This window comes from Trachemys scripta, chromosome 11 (genome assembly GCF_013100865.1).
Source record: "Trachemys scripta elegans isolate TJP31775 chromosome 11, CAS_Tse_1.0, whole genome shotgun sequence".
Taxonomy (NCBI): Eukaryota; Metazoa; Chordata; order Testudines; family Emydidae; genus Trachemys; species Trachemys scripta.
This window is the reverse complement of record NC_048308.1, coordinates 45,158,618-45,174,987: the sequence shown is the minus strand read 5'-3', so window position 1 is coordinate 45,174,987 and position 16,370 is coordinate 45,158,618. Positions and strand designations below refer to the sequence as shown.

The 16,370-nt window shown below is 39.6% G+C and overlaps 1 protein-coding gene across 6 annotated transcripts in view; it reads left to right on the top strand.

Moving 5' to 3' along the window:
* The window catches only part of NCKAP1 (NCK associated protein 1), a 103,061-nt gene that overhangs the window by 8,966 nt on the left and 77,725 nt on the right, over positions 1–16,370 (top strand). For 2 of the 6 annotated variants that reach the window (XM_034785032.1, XM_034785031.1), the window contains exons 2-3: positions 8,059–8,076; positions 9,272–9,382. In XM_034785032.1, coding sequence (XP_034640923.1) covers positions 8,059–8,076; positions 9,272–9,382 — 129 coding nt within the window. Of the gene's footprint in view, positions 1–7,644; positions 7,702–8,058; positions 8,077–8,956; positions 8,976–9,271; positions 9,383–16,370 lie in introns of those variants that run through there. The other 4 variants (XM_034785034.1, XM_034785033.1, XM_034785035.1 and 1 more) reach the window with 3 other exon arrangements.

Sequence of the window (16,370 nt, the reverse complement as noted above, 5' to 3'; positions counted from 1 at the left end):
TTAATAGGTAGCAGGTTTAAAACAAATAAAAGGAAGTATTTCTTCACACCATGCACAGTAAACCTGTGGAACTCCTTGCCAGAGGATGTTGTGATAACAGGGCTAAAAAAATAACTAAATAAATGAATGGTGGATAGATCCATCAATGGCTATTACCCAGGATGGGCAGGGTTGGTGTCCTTAGCCTCTGTTTGCCAGTAGCTGGGAATAAGCGACAGGGGATGGATCACTTGATGATTACCTGTTCTGTTCATTCCCTCTGGGGCACCTGGCACTGGCCACTGCCGACAGTGGCCAGTGCCAGGTGCCCCAGAGGGAATGAACAGAACAGGTAATCATCAATTTGTCCACTGTGATTTAAATTTTGAACTATATTTTGCAGAACCTGCAAACTTTCGATCAGGTCCTGCTTGTTTTGTGGATGAACTCGTATTTTTTTGACCATCAGGTATTCATTTTCTCTCTCTCTCTCTCTCTCTCTCTCTCTCTCTCACACACACACACACACACACACACACACACAGAGAGAGAGAGGCTGGTAGTCCCCATGCTTACCACAGTACACAAGTTGCTTTCCAAGTTCTAAGCTCCATGCCTGAGGCCCCAAATGTGGTGGTGTCTCTTTCAGCACCTGAGTAAAAATATTTTATATCTTTATATATTTACTCAAAATGAGTGAGATAATCTTAAGAAGGTATGTGTGAGAGAGAGCATTCTAATGAGTGAGTCTTACACCCAGTGAGTGAGACTTGACATGTCTTCAGGACAGCAGGATAAAACATTAATAGATTCTAGGTCTCCTGATTCCAATTCAATATTTGATCCACTGGACCAGGAGTGAGCAAATTTTTTGGCTTGAGGGCCACATCAAGGTTCCAAAACTGTATGGAGGGCCGGGTAGGGAAGACTGTGCCTCCCCTAACCCTATCCGCCCCGTCCCACTTCCCGCCCCCTGACTGCCCCCCTCAGAACCTCTGACCCATCCAACCCCCCCCCCCCACTCCTTGTCTCCTGACCACCCTCTCCTGGGACCCCCTGCCCCTAACCGCCCCCTTGGAACCCTACCCTCCATCCAACCCCCCTGCTCCCTGACTGCCCTGACCCCTATCTACACCCCCGCCCCCTTATAACCCCCCTGGAACTGCACCCCCGTCCAACCTCCCCCTCCCCCCCAGCCCCTTTCAGAATGTGACCCTGCGAACATGGACAGAGGACTCAGGAGGAGCAGGGGCAGCCGGAGAGAAGGGGCGCTTTGAAGGGGAAACCGCTGCTTCTCTCCGGCCGGCTGCCCGGTGTTCCTCCTGAGTCCTCCGCACGCGTTTACCGCGCTCCCGCCACCTGCACCGCCTGCCTGCTCCCCTGAGGCTGCAGGTGAGCCTCCCTTCCTGCTCTCCCCTGCCTCTGCAGTGCAGCGCCCCCCTCCCCCCCCCGGTGCTGGCGTCGCCTTGTGCTGAGGCTGTTGGGGAGGGAGGACAGCAGGGGAGGGGCCGGGGGCGAGCATCCCCGGACGGGAGCTCAAGGGCCAGGCAGGATGGTCCCCTGGACCGGATGTGGCCCACGGGTCGTAGTTTGCCCACGTCTGCACTAGACCATGTTGCCATGTCTTAAAGACTGATAGTGTCTTTTCTATGTGAGCTCCTTTGATCCTGTCTGATTATGACCTGATTGTGTGACCTGTACAGGGCCGGCTCCAGGCACCAGCTTGTCAAGCAGGTGCTTGGGGCGGCAGCTCCAGAGAGGGGTGGCACGTCCAGGTATTCAGCGGCAATTCGGCGGAGGGCCCTCACTCCGCCTGGGAGCGAAGGACCTCCCGCCGAATTGCGGCCGCAAATCGCGGCTTTTTTTATTATTTTATTTTGGGGGGGGGGGGGGGGCTTCTTGGGGCAGCCAAAACCCTGGAGCCGGCCCTGGACCTGTATGGCCACACACAGTAATTTGGTTGATCTTTTCAATAGAGTAAAATACGTTTAGGTTTTGTGTTTTGCTGTAACCAAATTAACTCTTCTTATAATGGTGTAATTATACCAGACAAAAGAGCCTCTCCCCCTGGATATAGCTTTCTCCAAATATTGGAGTATTGTGCTTCAAAATCAGTCACATTAGATTTCATTTCCCCCTCTAGAAAGTACTACTTTCTTAAAATATTGCAGTTTCCACAACTTAAGAGTTCAAACAGACATTTCCTTGCAGTGTTGCTACCCAAATATTGCAGTATCGTCCTAGTGGATGTGAACTAGAAAGTGAAACTGCCTAGTTTGTTTTCCTTATCCAGACTGAGATACTTTATTCCATGTTACTTGATTCCTTTTTATTACTGTAAGTTCTTCAAAACTGTCTAAGCTTTTCTTAACAAATAAGGAAACACGTTTTTAAAAGACTTGACTTGATGGTTTCTCTTTATTCACCAAAACAAACTCTATTTGACGATTTGTGCTTATATAGCACTTGGTCAGACTATCTGACATCAAACTAAAATTATCTGCTTTTACTTTCATAAGCACACATTAACTAGGAATGAAAACCTAGCAACTGAAATCCTATGGTTCTTTGATATACTTTTTGACTCTGTTCCAGATTTGTTTGTGATGTTATTTCATCACGGGGAAAAATCTTCATCTTAAGGTGAGGACACAAACTGTGGCAAGCTGCCATGCTAGTATAGATTGCTGAGGAAACAAATGCTCTGTAACTTGATAGGAATCTAATGTCTCTATTATTTTAATGAGACTTTATTTCTAAAATAGCAATTCCATGTATTAGCCTTGATGCTTGTGTTGCATCATCTTTCCCAGCATAGTTATGTTACATCTGTCAAGTAGCATAGAAGAGAATTTGGACATGACTTGCAGAAGATTCCTTGAGCATAGTATTCCAGCTCTGAAGCAACTGGAAGCTCATAGCTTCTGAATTATGTATTCCAGGAATGCTGCTTTAGTCGTAATATTTTTTAAGGTCTTGATTTGATTTTTTGGAAGTGCTGGAAAGTCACCATTGCATTCTGTGGCCATAGATCAGAAATAAAAATACATAATTACATCAACCTACTTAGTTAAGAATGGGGCATCTGCATCTAACTAGGTATCAAGCCTGAAGAGCATCTAAAGATACTGAATCTTTAAAAAGATCAAGTGCTTTTGATTTAATAGCAAAATGTTTAATTTTTATTGGACTCTACTCTCAGCACCATAAACCACCCAGTCAAATGGGTGATTGAAAAATTTTACATCCAACTTTTATTTGACTGGTATCTAAAATTGGTATTTACTTTTTTCACTTCCTCTTTACTCCAGTTGTTTTTATCTGTCTCATAACCTTTCTTCTCTTGCTTTTGGTTTCCCTCTTTTGAGGAGTTAGGGGGAGAAAAGATGGCTGTGTGGTGTTGTGGTTACTGTTAAGCAGACTAACCTTTATTCCTACTGAAATCTATTAATGTTGCTTTTTTAGTTCACCTAGGGTGAATGCTAGAGTGCAAAGTGAGGCAAATTGTCCTCAGACTGGGCATACACTGCACCATAGTGTCCCTGGTTGCTGCAGTGTGGAAAAGAGGGGTTAAGTTTGGTTCTTAACACTGCACTTGTATTAGCCAATAAACAATACCCACTATTTACTTGGACTTTTATTCTGAGTGCTGCTTTCATCATCCCTGTCTTTTCTCTGTTTACTACCCCATCTAGATAGTATTATACTGTTACTTCTGTTACTGACTCCTCAGTAGCACCAGCAGTGGGGGACACTAGCATAGGACTGCTCAGTTTTACTCTTTTTTCCCTGGGTCGTGGAGTGAATGTTCTGGGCATGAGCTGCATAGGTGCAGTCCTTTGACAATTCCAGGAGTGTGACAAGAGGTCTAGTGTGGGAAGGGTACAGATATGAAGTTGCATGCGGTGTCACACAAATGGATGAAAGATATATTGGTGCAGCAGTAGCTGGCCTGGTAACCAAGCTTGGTACCTTGCTCCATCTGCCAACAGTGGACTGGGAACTGTGCCGAGACTTTGCTTTCGCCCAGTGGAAGAGTGGTAGTCGTTGTGTCATCCTGTGAAAACCATTTTTGAATGAAAGCAGGATTAGTAGATCAGTTACTGAGTAATGACCATGATGCATGGAAGAAAGGAAGGAAAAGTATATGATAAATGGAGAAGGATCCTGAGGCTTTAAGCATTGACATACTCCTTTAGTCGGGTGCACTGCATTTCCTTGAACGGATGAACATTAGTCTTTCATTCGGTCTAAATAAAAACTTCAGGTTTAGAAATATATGAATCTGAGATATTACAGTATTGGTTACTTTTTATATCTTCTGGATGTATTGTTAAACAAAACTTGGCTTAATTGGGTGTCTGTTTCTCTGTATTCGTCTCACAGATCTTATCAATGACAGTACTGGTCACCTAAACAGATGGGTTAACATAGGTAAACATAAGTTCTGGAATGTTGAATCGGTGCTCTAATCTTGAGGAAATTTCAGTTTTATGATGATTTGGGCAAAGTGGTCAGAAATTTTGTGTTTTCAGGCCTCTTTCCCTGAAGGTTGAGATCTCCTGTAATGCTTCGCATAGAACTCAGTTTTCAGTATGAAAGCTTACTGACTTGAACCTGTCTCATATTATAAGAAAATGGTATCTGTTTTTTTCACTACAAGAGTAAGAAATAGTATATGTGAAAGTAGTGTTTAAATCAAAACTGATCGTAGTGAACTTGGTGCTAGTGGACAGTATTTAGATTAAAGTGACACACATGACACCATCAATCTAGATCAGTGGTTCACAAACTGGGGTTTGTGAAATGTTACAGGGGGTTCTTGGGAAAAAATTCTCTAATGGCGGTCAGAGATGTCCCTAGGGATCCTGGCCAGCATGGGGCCACCAGCCTGGAGCCCCTGGACTTCCAAGAGCTAAGCAGATCAAAGCAAGCATTGCTATCACACTGAGGAGATTTAAACTTCAAGACTCCTTATAAGAAGTGGAAAGGGAGGTGGATATTTTTTGCTGTTTTTAAAATTATATAGGCAGCTAGTATTGTTTTTAAAATTATTATGAACAATTTTAAGCTTTGTTGTAACGTGCATTGTTTGCCTGGACTGCTCAAGACCTGAATGCTTGTGTAGGAGGAACTCTTTGAGTTGGCTTCTTAAATGCCTTCATGCTGTTTCACATCTGAAACATAGGAGCCTTGTCTTATAACAGGCTTATTCCAAGTGATACAAGCTACAAAAGTGAGATCTTGGAAGAGTGTTGCCGTTTTCACAATGCAATAAAAATACTGTAATGATAACTAATAATTAATAAGTGTGTAATAAGCATGTCATAAAAACAAATTTTATATTTCCAAGATCACTGCTTTTATACTCAGGTAAAGGAGAAAATCCCTGGAAATATTCATTTTTAGGAGCGGGTTCGCGAGACTAGACATTTTAGTGAAAGGGGTTCGCAGGTTGTTAAAGTTTGGGAACCACTGATTTAGATGCAGTGTGGAAGCCCACTTAAAGATTCCATATCTTTTTGCCTGCTTTCATACGATCTTCTAAAATGTGTCTACTCTCCAAAATCGCTCGCTAAATCTGTGTAATCCAACACTCTTCTAGTACAATTTTTTTTAATTTAAGTTTTGTATCTCTATTTTCTTTCCAGAATTAGCTATGATAACACATCACCCTTCCTCTACAGATTATTTGCATGCAAAAATTTCACACACAAGTCAACACAACCACCCATTATGATTTATGATTAACTAAATTTGTTTCCTGTTCCTCCTGATTGAAACCAGGTCTTTGAGGATTCCTTAGTGGTGAGGACTTTGAAGCAAGAACTGTAGAACAGGCCCAGAGTAACTTGGATAGCTTTACATCTTACGTTACTGCTTGCTGGAACAGTGCTGGGAGTAATAGGATATTCATCATGCTACCTCATCCAAGGACTCCATCTCAGGGAGGCTGATGAACCTGGGAATGCCCTATTGTTCATGTGGGGCAGTTCAAGGCAGCTCTCCCTATAAACTTCCTGAAAGCCCTAACTCTGAGGAAGGAGGCAATAGTAAAGAAGCTAGTGCATCTTCTGACTCGATACACAGTCCCCACAATTTTGTGTGTGCTGCAGTATCAGTGGAGTTCACATATCAGTGAAGTTAGCATGTATGTAGAGGATGTCTAGGCTGAACTGTTGGCTGGTATTGATCCCTTCTTAGCCAATATCTCTGACCAATGCATCTGTTGTTACTCTTGGTTTCCCACCAGCTGGCCTAGAAATCTTCCCTGATACTTCCCCTTTCCTTCTGGGAGGCTTCTGAGGAAGTGCTGCTGGTACAGACATTAGACGGGCCCTAAGCCAGCTAAGTGTTGATGCACCTGCTGTTAGGCTGCTATGCCAGCTGCCTAAGGAGTAGTCACATCAGCCAGTCTCCTAACTCCAAATCAACTGCGGGGGCTCTTAGGTGGACATTCAGGCAGATCCCTGGAATATTGGAAAAGGCAGCTAGGGAGTAAAATATCTTGTTACCCATTGAAGTGTTCAGCAAGCACGTGGTGTAGTTGAAATGCTCTCAAAGCTGTTATGTTCTACCCTCTTCTGAACATGGCAGATTGTGTGTCTCATCCTCACCAGAGCACCCCATGTACCTCTCTTCAGAAAGTGAAGGCAAGCTTCTTGAAAGAAAATGTGGAAAACTTTGAAATAGAAACCCTTTAAAAAAAATTGTTGTTAGTCTTCAAAGGAATCATTCAGATTTGAAAAAATTTGAGTATCTAACCACAGATTTAATATTGACAATTCTAAACAAAATGTTTCCAAAAAAAGCTTACAATTCAAATGTTATTTACCCTTCTCTGCCTCAAGGTTCCAACAACAATTTTTTAAAGGCTAATGGTACGATCCAAAGCCCATTGGTGTAAGTGGGAGTTTTGACATTGACATTGACTTTAGGTGGGCTTTGATTCAGGCCCTAAATTATGTGATTAAGCTGCAGTGTATACATAAGGAGAAATTTTGAGGTTACTTTCAGGTTATGTCACTATTTTTTCTTTCTGCATCTATCAAAATTAAAATTGACATTAGTATTGTGTATTTTATAATTTTGGTTTGGAGATCTGTCACTAGCTGAAGAAAAGGCTCTTAGTCTCTGGCCCTCTCTTCAGAGAGGAAAGAATATGAATGTGAAATGATTATAAGTAGAACTCATAAATTAAACTGAGATGGTTTTACATAGAAATGCAGATGAACCCATGACAATCTCAAAGGTTTTGAATCCTAAATTTGAAAGCTTGAATGTTTTACTTCCTTGACTCTCTTGCATACAATAATGCAATAGCTTTCACTTTTTTGAAAATGGAAAAATAACTTTAAAACTAAAGGATGTGTACAGTATGGACCGATTCTCTATATGCTTAAATAAATTTCAACTTGTAGTGCTTGCTTCTGAGACTCTTGAAGCAAAAAATATTGTTCCTAATTAAAAATATGGGCATTCAATTTTTTAGTTTTATTGTAACTATTTTTTGAAGTATTGTAGAGAGTTAGAGGTGACAGTTCAAGAAAGATTAGTATTGTATTTGTTCTCCACAGGACAACTAGCAGCTGTGGTGCTCAGGTGTAGATATATTTGCATAGTCTGTGGTTTTCCAGAAAGTCTATGTAATATGAACAGGAGTTTTAGAATTCTACTATAATGACTTTTTTTTTTTATTCTTGGCTACCATTTCTTTTTCAGGTATGTAAAATTCACTGACAGTCTTTCTCCTGTTTTTTTATAGTTGCATGTGCTGTCTCTTGTTAACCCCACTCCCTCCCCAAACTTGGTTTGGAAAGAATATGAGGGGAACTGACGTGATGCAACATGTATTGCACTCAGAACATTGTTGTACAGTAATCGAATTGTAATAACTAAATGTAATAGTTTGTGTGTATTTAGAATGGCAGTCCAGTAGAAAGTATGTTAAATATAGCCATAACCTTAATTTGTTGAATATAGATAAGTGCATTAATTCATTTAAAAGTAATGATGCCAGAGTTTGAGAATATTTTGTTTATGTGTAATTTTTTTCTCTTTGTTACAATGCTTTCCCAGCAAGGACAAGTTTGGAAGGTTTGCAAAGCTTTTCACCTTCCCTCTGCCCGCTTGCCCGCTTTCAGATCAGTCTCATACTCCATGACTTCTGTCTCTATAATCCACGATAGCCATAGAAATCAATATAGAAAAGTATTAAAATGAGCTATCATCCTAGGTCACTATCCTGTGTAGAAGCACATAGCATGTGATTTAGTTTGCATGAGACACAGATGTTATATAAATCCCTATGGGGACCATGAAACTGTAAATATTTGAATAGAAGTACAGTTTGAGCACAATATTTTGTCTTGTAGATAACACTCCTTTAATTACACTTCTCACACACTTAAACAGTACAGCATTGCTCAGTGGTCTCTATCCAGTTTGTCACTGAAGTTTATAATAGTAAGTTTCTAAAGAAACATTCACTTAGGTTTGCAAGGATCACCATCATCTGATAAAGATTAGTTGGTTGCCCAGAGAACTCGGTACTGCTGATGTGGCCAAATCAGTTACTTCAGAGTTAACATTTTCACTTAAGAACCATGTATTATATCATATTTTGTATAATTGCTTGAAGTGCTGTTTTTAAAGTACAGCCGACAGCAATACTGTAATTTTGCTTAGGGTCAGGGAACAATTAAAATTTAATTTACAATCAGAGTAGATTTAACATGCTCCGAACTATTGAAAATAGTCCTTTTCTTTAGATGAGGCAAATATTGGTAGCTTAATTGCAGAAGGGAGAACTGTCTTGCAGAATACAATGAAGGAGAAAAACTTAAATACAGGTTGTTTCCTATTTTTCTTCACATAGGATACACTAATCATTTAATATGCCCAGCATTCTCCTCTACGGATGATGATATGATTGGATTTTCCAACAGTTTATTAGCTTCAGATGAATACAACCCTACCTCAAACCATGAATAGAAGTAAAATATCTTTTTCTTCTTTTAGGATTGAGCTTTCCCCCTCACTGCTGTTCTGCACTAACTGCTTTGAAACTTCCATGCATTTTTTTCAGTAGAAGAGCATCTCTGTACTGTCTCCCATTGCATATTCCAGCTGTGACAATCCCTGCACTTTGCCTACTCATTTTATCACCTGCTCACTAAAACCCAATAAGTCTTTCTAGTTTCTGACTGCAGACTTTCTACAATTACTTAATTTTTAGCAAGATGAATGAATGTATTTTTAGTTCACTTGCTTTTTTTTTTTTTTTTTGTAGGCATGTGGGGACCCCAAAGCAAAACCATCATATCTTATCGACAAAAACCTGGAATCTGCTGTCAAATTCATAGTCAGAAAGTTTCCAGCTGTAGAAACACGCAACAACAATGTAAGTAACCCAAATGACTCTGTAAATATGCAATCTGCTTAAAAAAACGTTTGCGTTTGATGCATAACTCTGCTTTGTAGGGATTTTACACATTCTTCTAAAGGACTTGTTGCTGACGACTATTGGAGACAGATTACCCATCTAGATGGACTGTTGGTCCAACTAGTGTGACAATGCATTTATGTTTGTTTAAGCAGGGAAAGACAAGAATATATCAATCTGTATTTCTAGGTTTATTTTTTATTGCAATAGACTTGCCATCCCTGCTTTAACTAGTCTCTTCAACTAGTGCGGCCGGCCTGGGGACTGCCTGAGCAGTGGCCGCCAGTGCGGCCAGAGCAGTTACTGTCGGCAGCCCCCGGCAGCGGTCCCGGGTGACACACCCTCTCCTCCCTCCTTCTTAAGATTGCTTATCTTCGTGTATTGAATTTTTGTCTTTCAGTAACATATATGAAAACATCTGTCTTAGACTTATGTAAAAAGTAAAAATATACCTACACTTTTCTTAAACCAGGTCCAGTGAAACCTCTATAATTCTCAACGTTTTATTACAGCTCAAGAAATGAGCAGGTTTATGTGTAATGAACTTCAGTTAAAACACTCTTGCAAATAGCCTCTGTGTATTGTCATACTTGGGTACATTTGAATTAGATTTTAGATAGGGTTACACACTTAAGAAGTTGGTTCTCTGAAGATCAAATATGTAGATTAGAGCTGGTTGAAATATTTTAACAAGCACAGTTTTGTAAAAAACCTGAACTTGTTGACTTTCCATTTTGTGACAATCTCTAATGATTTTAGGGTGAGGTCATTGTATCATCCTGGCTGTATATGGAGAAAATAAATTCTGCATCCTTTTCTCATTATCCCTGAAAGAAAATTACATTATTTACAATATACCCTCCTCACGTCTTCTAAAGATGAATCTGTATTCTAGAGCTTAAAGACATTTAAATGCTGCTCTCGCAGTAGTTTGCACTTTTTCTCATCTTCAGACGTTCTGCCTCTATGGTCAGAACACCAGGCAGTTACCTACCTAAAATTAATTTTGGAGGGTATGAAGTGAGTTTTTAATTGATATTTTAGCATCTGTGTGATACAGAAACTTCAGAGTTGCGGAAAAGAGGCTTTTACCACAAAGACACGGACCTAAGGAGGCCAAAATCAAGTCTCCGTGATGGATGCAATGCATCCCTTATTTTGAAGGAACTATTTTTTTGTTCACAAACGAAACCTCTTCAAAATTTAAGAATGTCTGACTCAGTGGGAAGCAGGAAGAGGCCAGATTTCCCTCCTTCCTCTTCCTCCTCCCAACTCAAGGGCCAGTGGACATTACAAGTAGCAGAGCACACTGACGAGGTTCTCTGCTAAGGAAGCAGATGTTCAAAGGACCCGCAAGGGACAAGGAGTTCACTGGCACAGAAGCATCATTAAGTAAAATACTATTGAGCATTACTAGAGGGACAACAATTAAGTGATCTTAACATATGTAACAAGAGTTCCTACTAGCTTTTCATAGAGACTTGAATTTTTCCAGTTTCAAGCACAGCAATTACCACTGATCAGTGCAATGCATCCAGACCTTTGAATTTGATACAGCTATTGTCTGTCAGCAGATGAAATTGCCAGTTGAGCAGGTTTATGTGTAGTGAGAAAATCATGAGCATTCAGTTCATGTTGGCGGTTTTGTTTTCACAATCTGAGAAAAAAACCACTTTTAGACTCCTAGACTTTAAGGCCAGAATAGACAATCATGATCATCTAGTCTCACCTCTTGCGCATTGCAGGCCACAGAACCTCACCCACCCATTTCTATAATTCAGATTAAAGACAAAATGAGAAATGGAAAAACCCACAAATTTCATTAAACAAATACAATATGAATCTTGAATCATATAATTTGATTAACTGTTTATTCTTCACCCTTAATTTCAAAATAAATAACATATAATTCTCAGTAAAATTTAAGAATTTGATAGTCTCAGTCCAGTAACTAGTAAGGCCTACCACTTACCTAATACACGCACAGATCTCCAAACGGTGGTACCTCAATAGAGTTTTATACTGGTCCCAGGGTTTGCAGTAATTGCCTCCCCTGATTATAGTTCAGCAAACCTCCCCCATGGAGTTGCAATTCAGTCTGACTCACAAAGGTGCAGATAACATTTATAAAGTCGATGCAATAGTCTTAAATATATGCCTGTGTTGGTCATATCTGTCACACCTACGTGGGAAGGATTTCTGATAGTAGATGGCTGCTTATTCTAGCAGAAAGAGGCATAGCAAGTTCCAATAGTTGGGAGCTAAAGCTAGACAAATTCAAACTAGAAAAAGGCGCACACTTTTAACATGAGGGTAAATAAACATTGGAGCAAATTACTCAGGACTTCACTTGAAGTCTTTGAATCAAGACTGGTCTTTCTAAGAAATGCCTTCCTGGTGCTTTGACCTTGTCACCCTGTTCTTTGCATCCCTTCACTGGCTTCCCCTTCTCTTTCACACCAAGCATAAGCTGCTTTTATTCATGTATTCTGTCTGTATGAGTCTGTTGCCTTATACTCAGATTGTAAGTCTTTGGGGCAGGAACAGTCTCTTCTGTATTTGTACAACATCTAGCATGTTGGGGACCTGGTCCATGACTAGGGTTTCTGGGTGCTGCAGAAATTCAGATAATAAACAGAAGTTATGGCCTTCCTGCAGAAATTCCTGGGAGAGGTTCCGTGGCCTGTTATGCAGGAGCTCAGAGTAGATAATCATAATGATCCCTTCTGGGTTTTAAATCTATTAATTTGACCACGGAGACTTAGTAGGAGCAGTCCAGCTGATCTAGTGCCCTAACAAAGCATTTTGGAGAGGAAGAGTTCAATTTTTGTATCCTGGGTTAGTTACTTGCTTGAAGTGAGAGGGGGAAGAAGAGAGGTCAAGAAAATGTTTTCCTATGACTAGCTAGTCATTTAGCATATGAAGATGAATCACGCTGTCATGAAAAGAAGTTCCTAGTGTAGGACAAAGTTCCATAATCAAGGAGCACAAATGTTCCATCAGACTTCTAAGTGGACAATCAAAACCTGAATGGCTACTAATGAATAAAGGATGCAGTTCCCAAAAACTTTCAGCATTGACCTTACTTTAATAGCATTGAAATCAATGCCGGTGGCTAACTACTTCAAAGCTCTTCCTCCAACATGATTGTAGATCAGATGAAGACTTTAGGTAACAGATGCAGGTGACTTTTTCTTGATTTTTTTTTTATATTAAAACTTCTGTACTAAAATCCTTGCATTTTTCTTCTTACTATTGAACCCTAGTATAGTCTATTACTTCACATGCTCTCTGTTCCTCAAGAATACTTCTCTCCGGGTTTATATATTTTGAACTATTTTAAAATGTTTTGAAATATAATGTTTTGTAGTGTTTCAGTCGAGAAGCCATTATGATTATCTGTAGTTGAAATTGTTCTTTCTGAAGTTTTGAACTTATTCTGTTTCTGCTCTCCAAACTGTATATGACTATACTATTTATTGGAAAGCAGAAATATTCAAAGCTTTCTAAATGAGCATGAGTGCAAATCAACTACATTTGCAAAGTACAAAACTGACACCGAAGATGGCATTAAATATTGCTCTTCAGCAGTTGCTTAGAAATTAGTAGTGGAAAAACTTTGTTGCACGGGTGTGGAAAGAACTACACCCACATTCCTGAGTGCTGAAAACCCAAGTAAATGACTAAGACACTGCATAATATCAGCTGTGTTTTTTAGCTGTTTTCAAACTTCTGTTTTGAAAATTAAAGTTATCACCATTGTATTCTAAGTGATTTAGAGTACATATTTCTTGGCATCTTGTGCTTTTTAATATCCTGCTTTAAGTATAGCCTAGAGCATCCCAAAGGGTCTCAGGGCATATTAGTCATCTTTATTTGTTGCTGAAATGAAACCAATGCTGGGATGAAAATACTTCCATGACAGTTTAGAGCTGTTCTGAAGAAGGAATTATGTATGCTGAATGTAACAGCCCCCTGCTTCTCTTCTTATGCAAAAAAGCACTATCGGATTTCCAATAACTATGGCGGTTCCTAGGACCATAGTTTGTCTCATTCCCATAGCACCTTCAGCTGTACTTAATCTGATCTTCTTTACACAGTATTGGGATATTGGTTCAGTAGAGTTAGAGGGAAAAGTAATTGCTGAATCACTAGTGCCACTTGCAGTAACACCTATGTATACCTTCGTAACTTCGAACCCTGCTTAGTTTGAGATCTGATGGAATTGCAGCAAAAGCCTGCTCGCTGGTGCGCTCTCTCTCTATATATAAAAAATAAAATCACTGTTATTACAACAGAGCTGTTATATTTTGTATGCCATCCCCATTAAGCCTAATTATAATAGTCTTCCCTCTCTTTGGTATTGAAAATGTGCTCATTAAAATTATGCTGTTTTGGATTTAGTGCTGATTTTTTGATTAGATGAGGTGTGTTCTACTTGTACATTAAATTCTGGGTTGAAAAGATTTTAGTTTGATATCAAATATATATTTTAATTTGACTTTCTTTAGGTATTTGTTTTTGGTAATGCAATGCGATACATGACCTATGATATGCAACTTAAGTTCCTTTAAATAACTATCTTTAATGCTTCACAAAGTTGGCAGTATGAGATATCAGGTTCTTTTTAAGAACATAAGAACGGCCATACTGGGTCAGACCAAAGGTCCATCTAGTCCAGTATCCTGTCTTCCGACAGTGGCAATGCCAGGTGCCCAAAGGGAATGAACAGAACAGGTAATCATCAAGTGATCCATTCCCTGTCGCCCATTCCCTGCTTCTGGCAAACAGAGACTAGGGACACCATCCCTGCCCATCCTGTCTAATAGCCATTGATTGACTTATCCTTCTAGGATTTATCTAGGGTTTTTTGTTTGTTTGTTTTTTTTGAATTCCGTTTTAGTCTTGGCCTTTACAGCATCCTCTGGCAAGGAGTTCCACTGGTTGACTGTGTGTTGTGTGGAAAAAATACTTCCTTTGGTTTGTTTAAAACCTGCTGCCTATTAATTTCATTTGGTGACCCCTTGTTCGTGTGTTATGAGAAGGAGTAAATAACACTTCCTTGTTTACTTTCTCTACACCAGTCATGATTTTTAGACCTCTATCATATTCCCCCTTAGTCGTCTCTTTTCCAAGCTGAAAAGTTCCAGTCTTATTCCTCTCTCTTCAGATGGCAGCTGCATACCCCTAATCATTTTTGTTGCCCTTTTCTGAACCTTTTCCAATTCCAATATATCTTTTTTGAGATCACATCTGCACACAGCATTCATGGATTTATATAGAGGGAATATGATATTTTCTGTCTTATGATCTTTCTTAATGATTCTCAACAGTCTGTTTACTTTTTTGACGGCTGCTGCACATTGAGTGGATATTTTCAGAGAACTATCCACAATGACTCCAAGACCTCTTTCTTGAGGTATAACAGCTAATTTAGACCCATCATTTTCTACATATAGTTGGGATTATGTTTTCCAATGTGCATTACTTTGCATTTATCAACATTGAATTTCATCTGCCATTTTGGATGATTGGATCTGTTTTCTAATCTGTCTGACTCTATCCTTCCCTCCCCCCCCCCACCCTCCGAGGAGGGGAGAATGCAATTGTTGGTGCAACATATAGTGTACACTTATTTCTGAATTGCAACTTTCCTAGTCAAGATTCATGTAGCTTGCGGTCATTGAAATGAGATGAAGTTGACTTCTCACGCATATCCACTCAGACATGTATCCTGCGATAGTTAAAGCAACAACAGAAACAACAAATAATCTTGATACACCATTTTTGGTTCATTGATTTGTACACTTTTTTTAAAAAGGGAGGTTTTTAAAAATCAAGTTAGCTATTTTAAAAAAATTGTGATGTCAGGAGGAGGAATAAAACCAACAAACTTTGATATGGGATTTTCACGTTACAACAACTGTGGCTTACGAAAGCAGTGCTGAAAATCCTAAGGGGTTGTTTCTTTGGAGAAGATGGCTGAGCTAAGCCATCAGAATTTATGGTTATATTTTTAATGGAGAAATTAGAAGGCCCATATGAGCTTGTGAAACTGCATGAATGATGATTGCTGGTGCTCATCTACCTTTTAAACATTAGGCTGCGATGGTTTTGAGTATTTGTACGAGAAATAAGCAGAGAATTCAAGCTGAGGATTGAAGGAGAACACCTCTCTTCAGGTGTGTGTTTGGGAAATTGATTCTGTCCCACATCAGTCTCATTAAATTGAAAAGAACAGCAAGGACAAAAGATAGACATACAATATGCCAGTCACATAAAAAAAATTGGTTATTTGTAGTAGCTATTCTTTGTCTAATCTTCGAGTGGGTGATGTAAAAGAAATGGAGAAACTACCTTGGGCAAACATTGCAGGCTCAGGCCTTACAGGCTAAAGCTTGTGCCTGAGCTTAAATTTAAATATGTGCAAAAGTGTTTCAGGATTGGGGCATTAGGCCTTGAAGTAGTTGATAGGAGGAAACATGGATACATTCCTACTGGCTGTAATGGGAATCTTGTGGCTAATGACCAGTGCCTCACATTCAAATGCAGAGAAAAGAGACTTATCTTTGGTGAAGCAAAGTTAAAAAATAAATTGCCAAATATATGTGGAGGACTATACCAGACAATGTGTACATGTGAATTTGTGGAGTAGTGTGCACCTTTGTGGAATGAGTAGATGCTCTTCCCTAGTCTGGCTATGCAAGATTCTCATCTAAAAAAAGAGTAAAAGTAGTGAGGGTGTTGAGTTCTCATTCTCTATATCAGTTCAAGACGTATTAGCCAATCTTGAAGTGATCTTTCCCCTCCCTTTTAAAGATTAGTTTACACCAAGGAGGAAAATATAATGGTGGGTTACCTTAAATGGTAATTTAAGCTGTCTTTATTTTCAAATGTTATGGATTTTTTGAGTATTTTTGTCATATTGAGTCTCAAGATTGCTTTG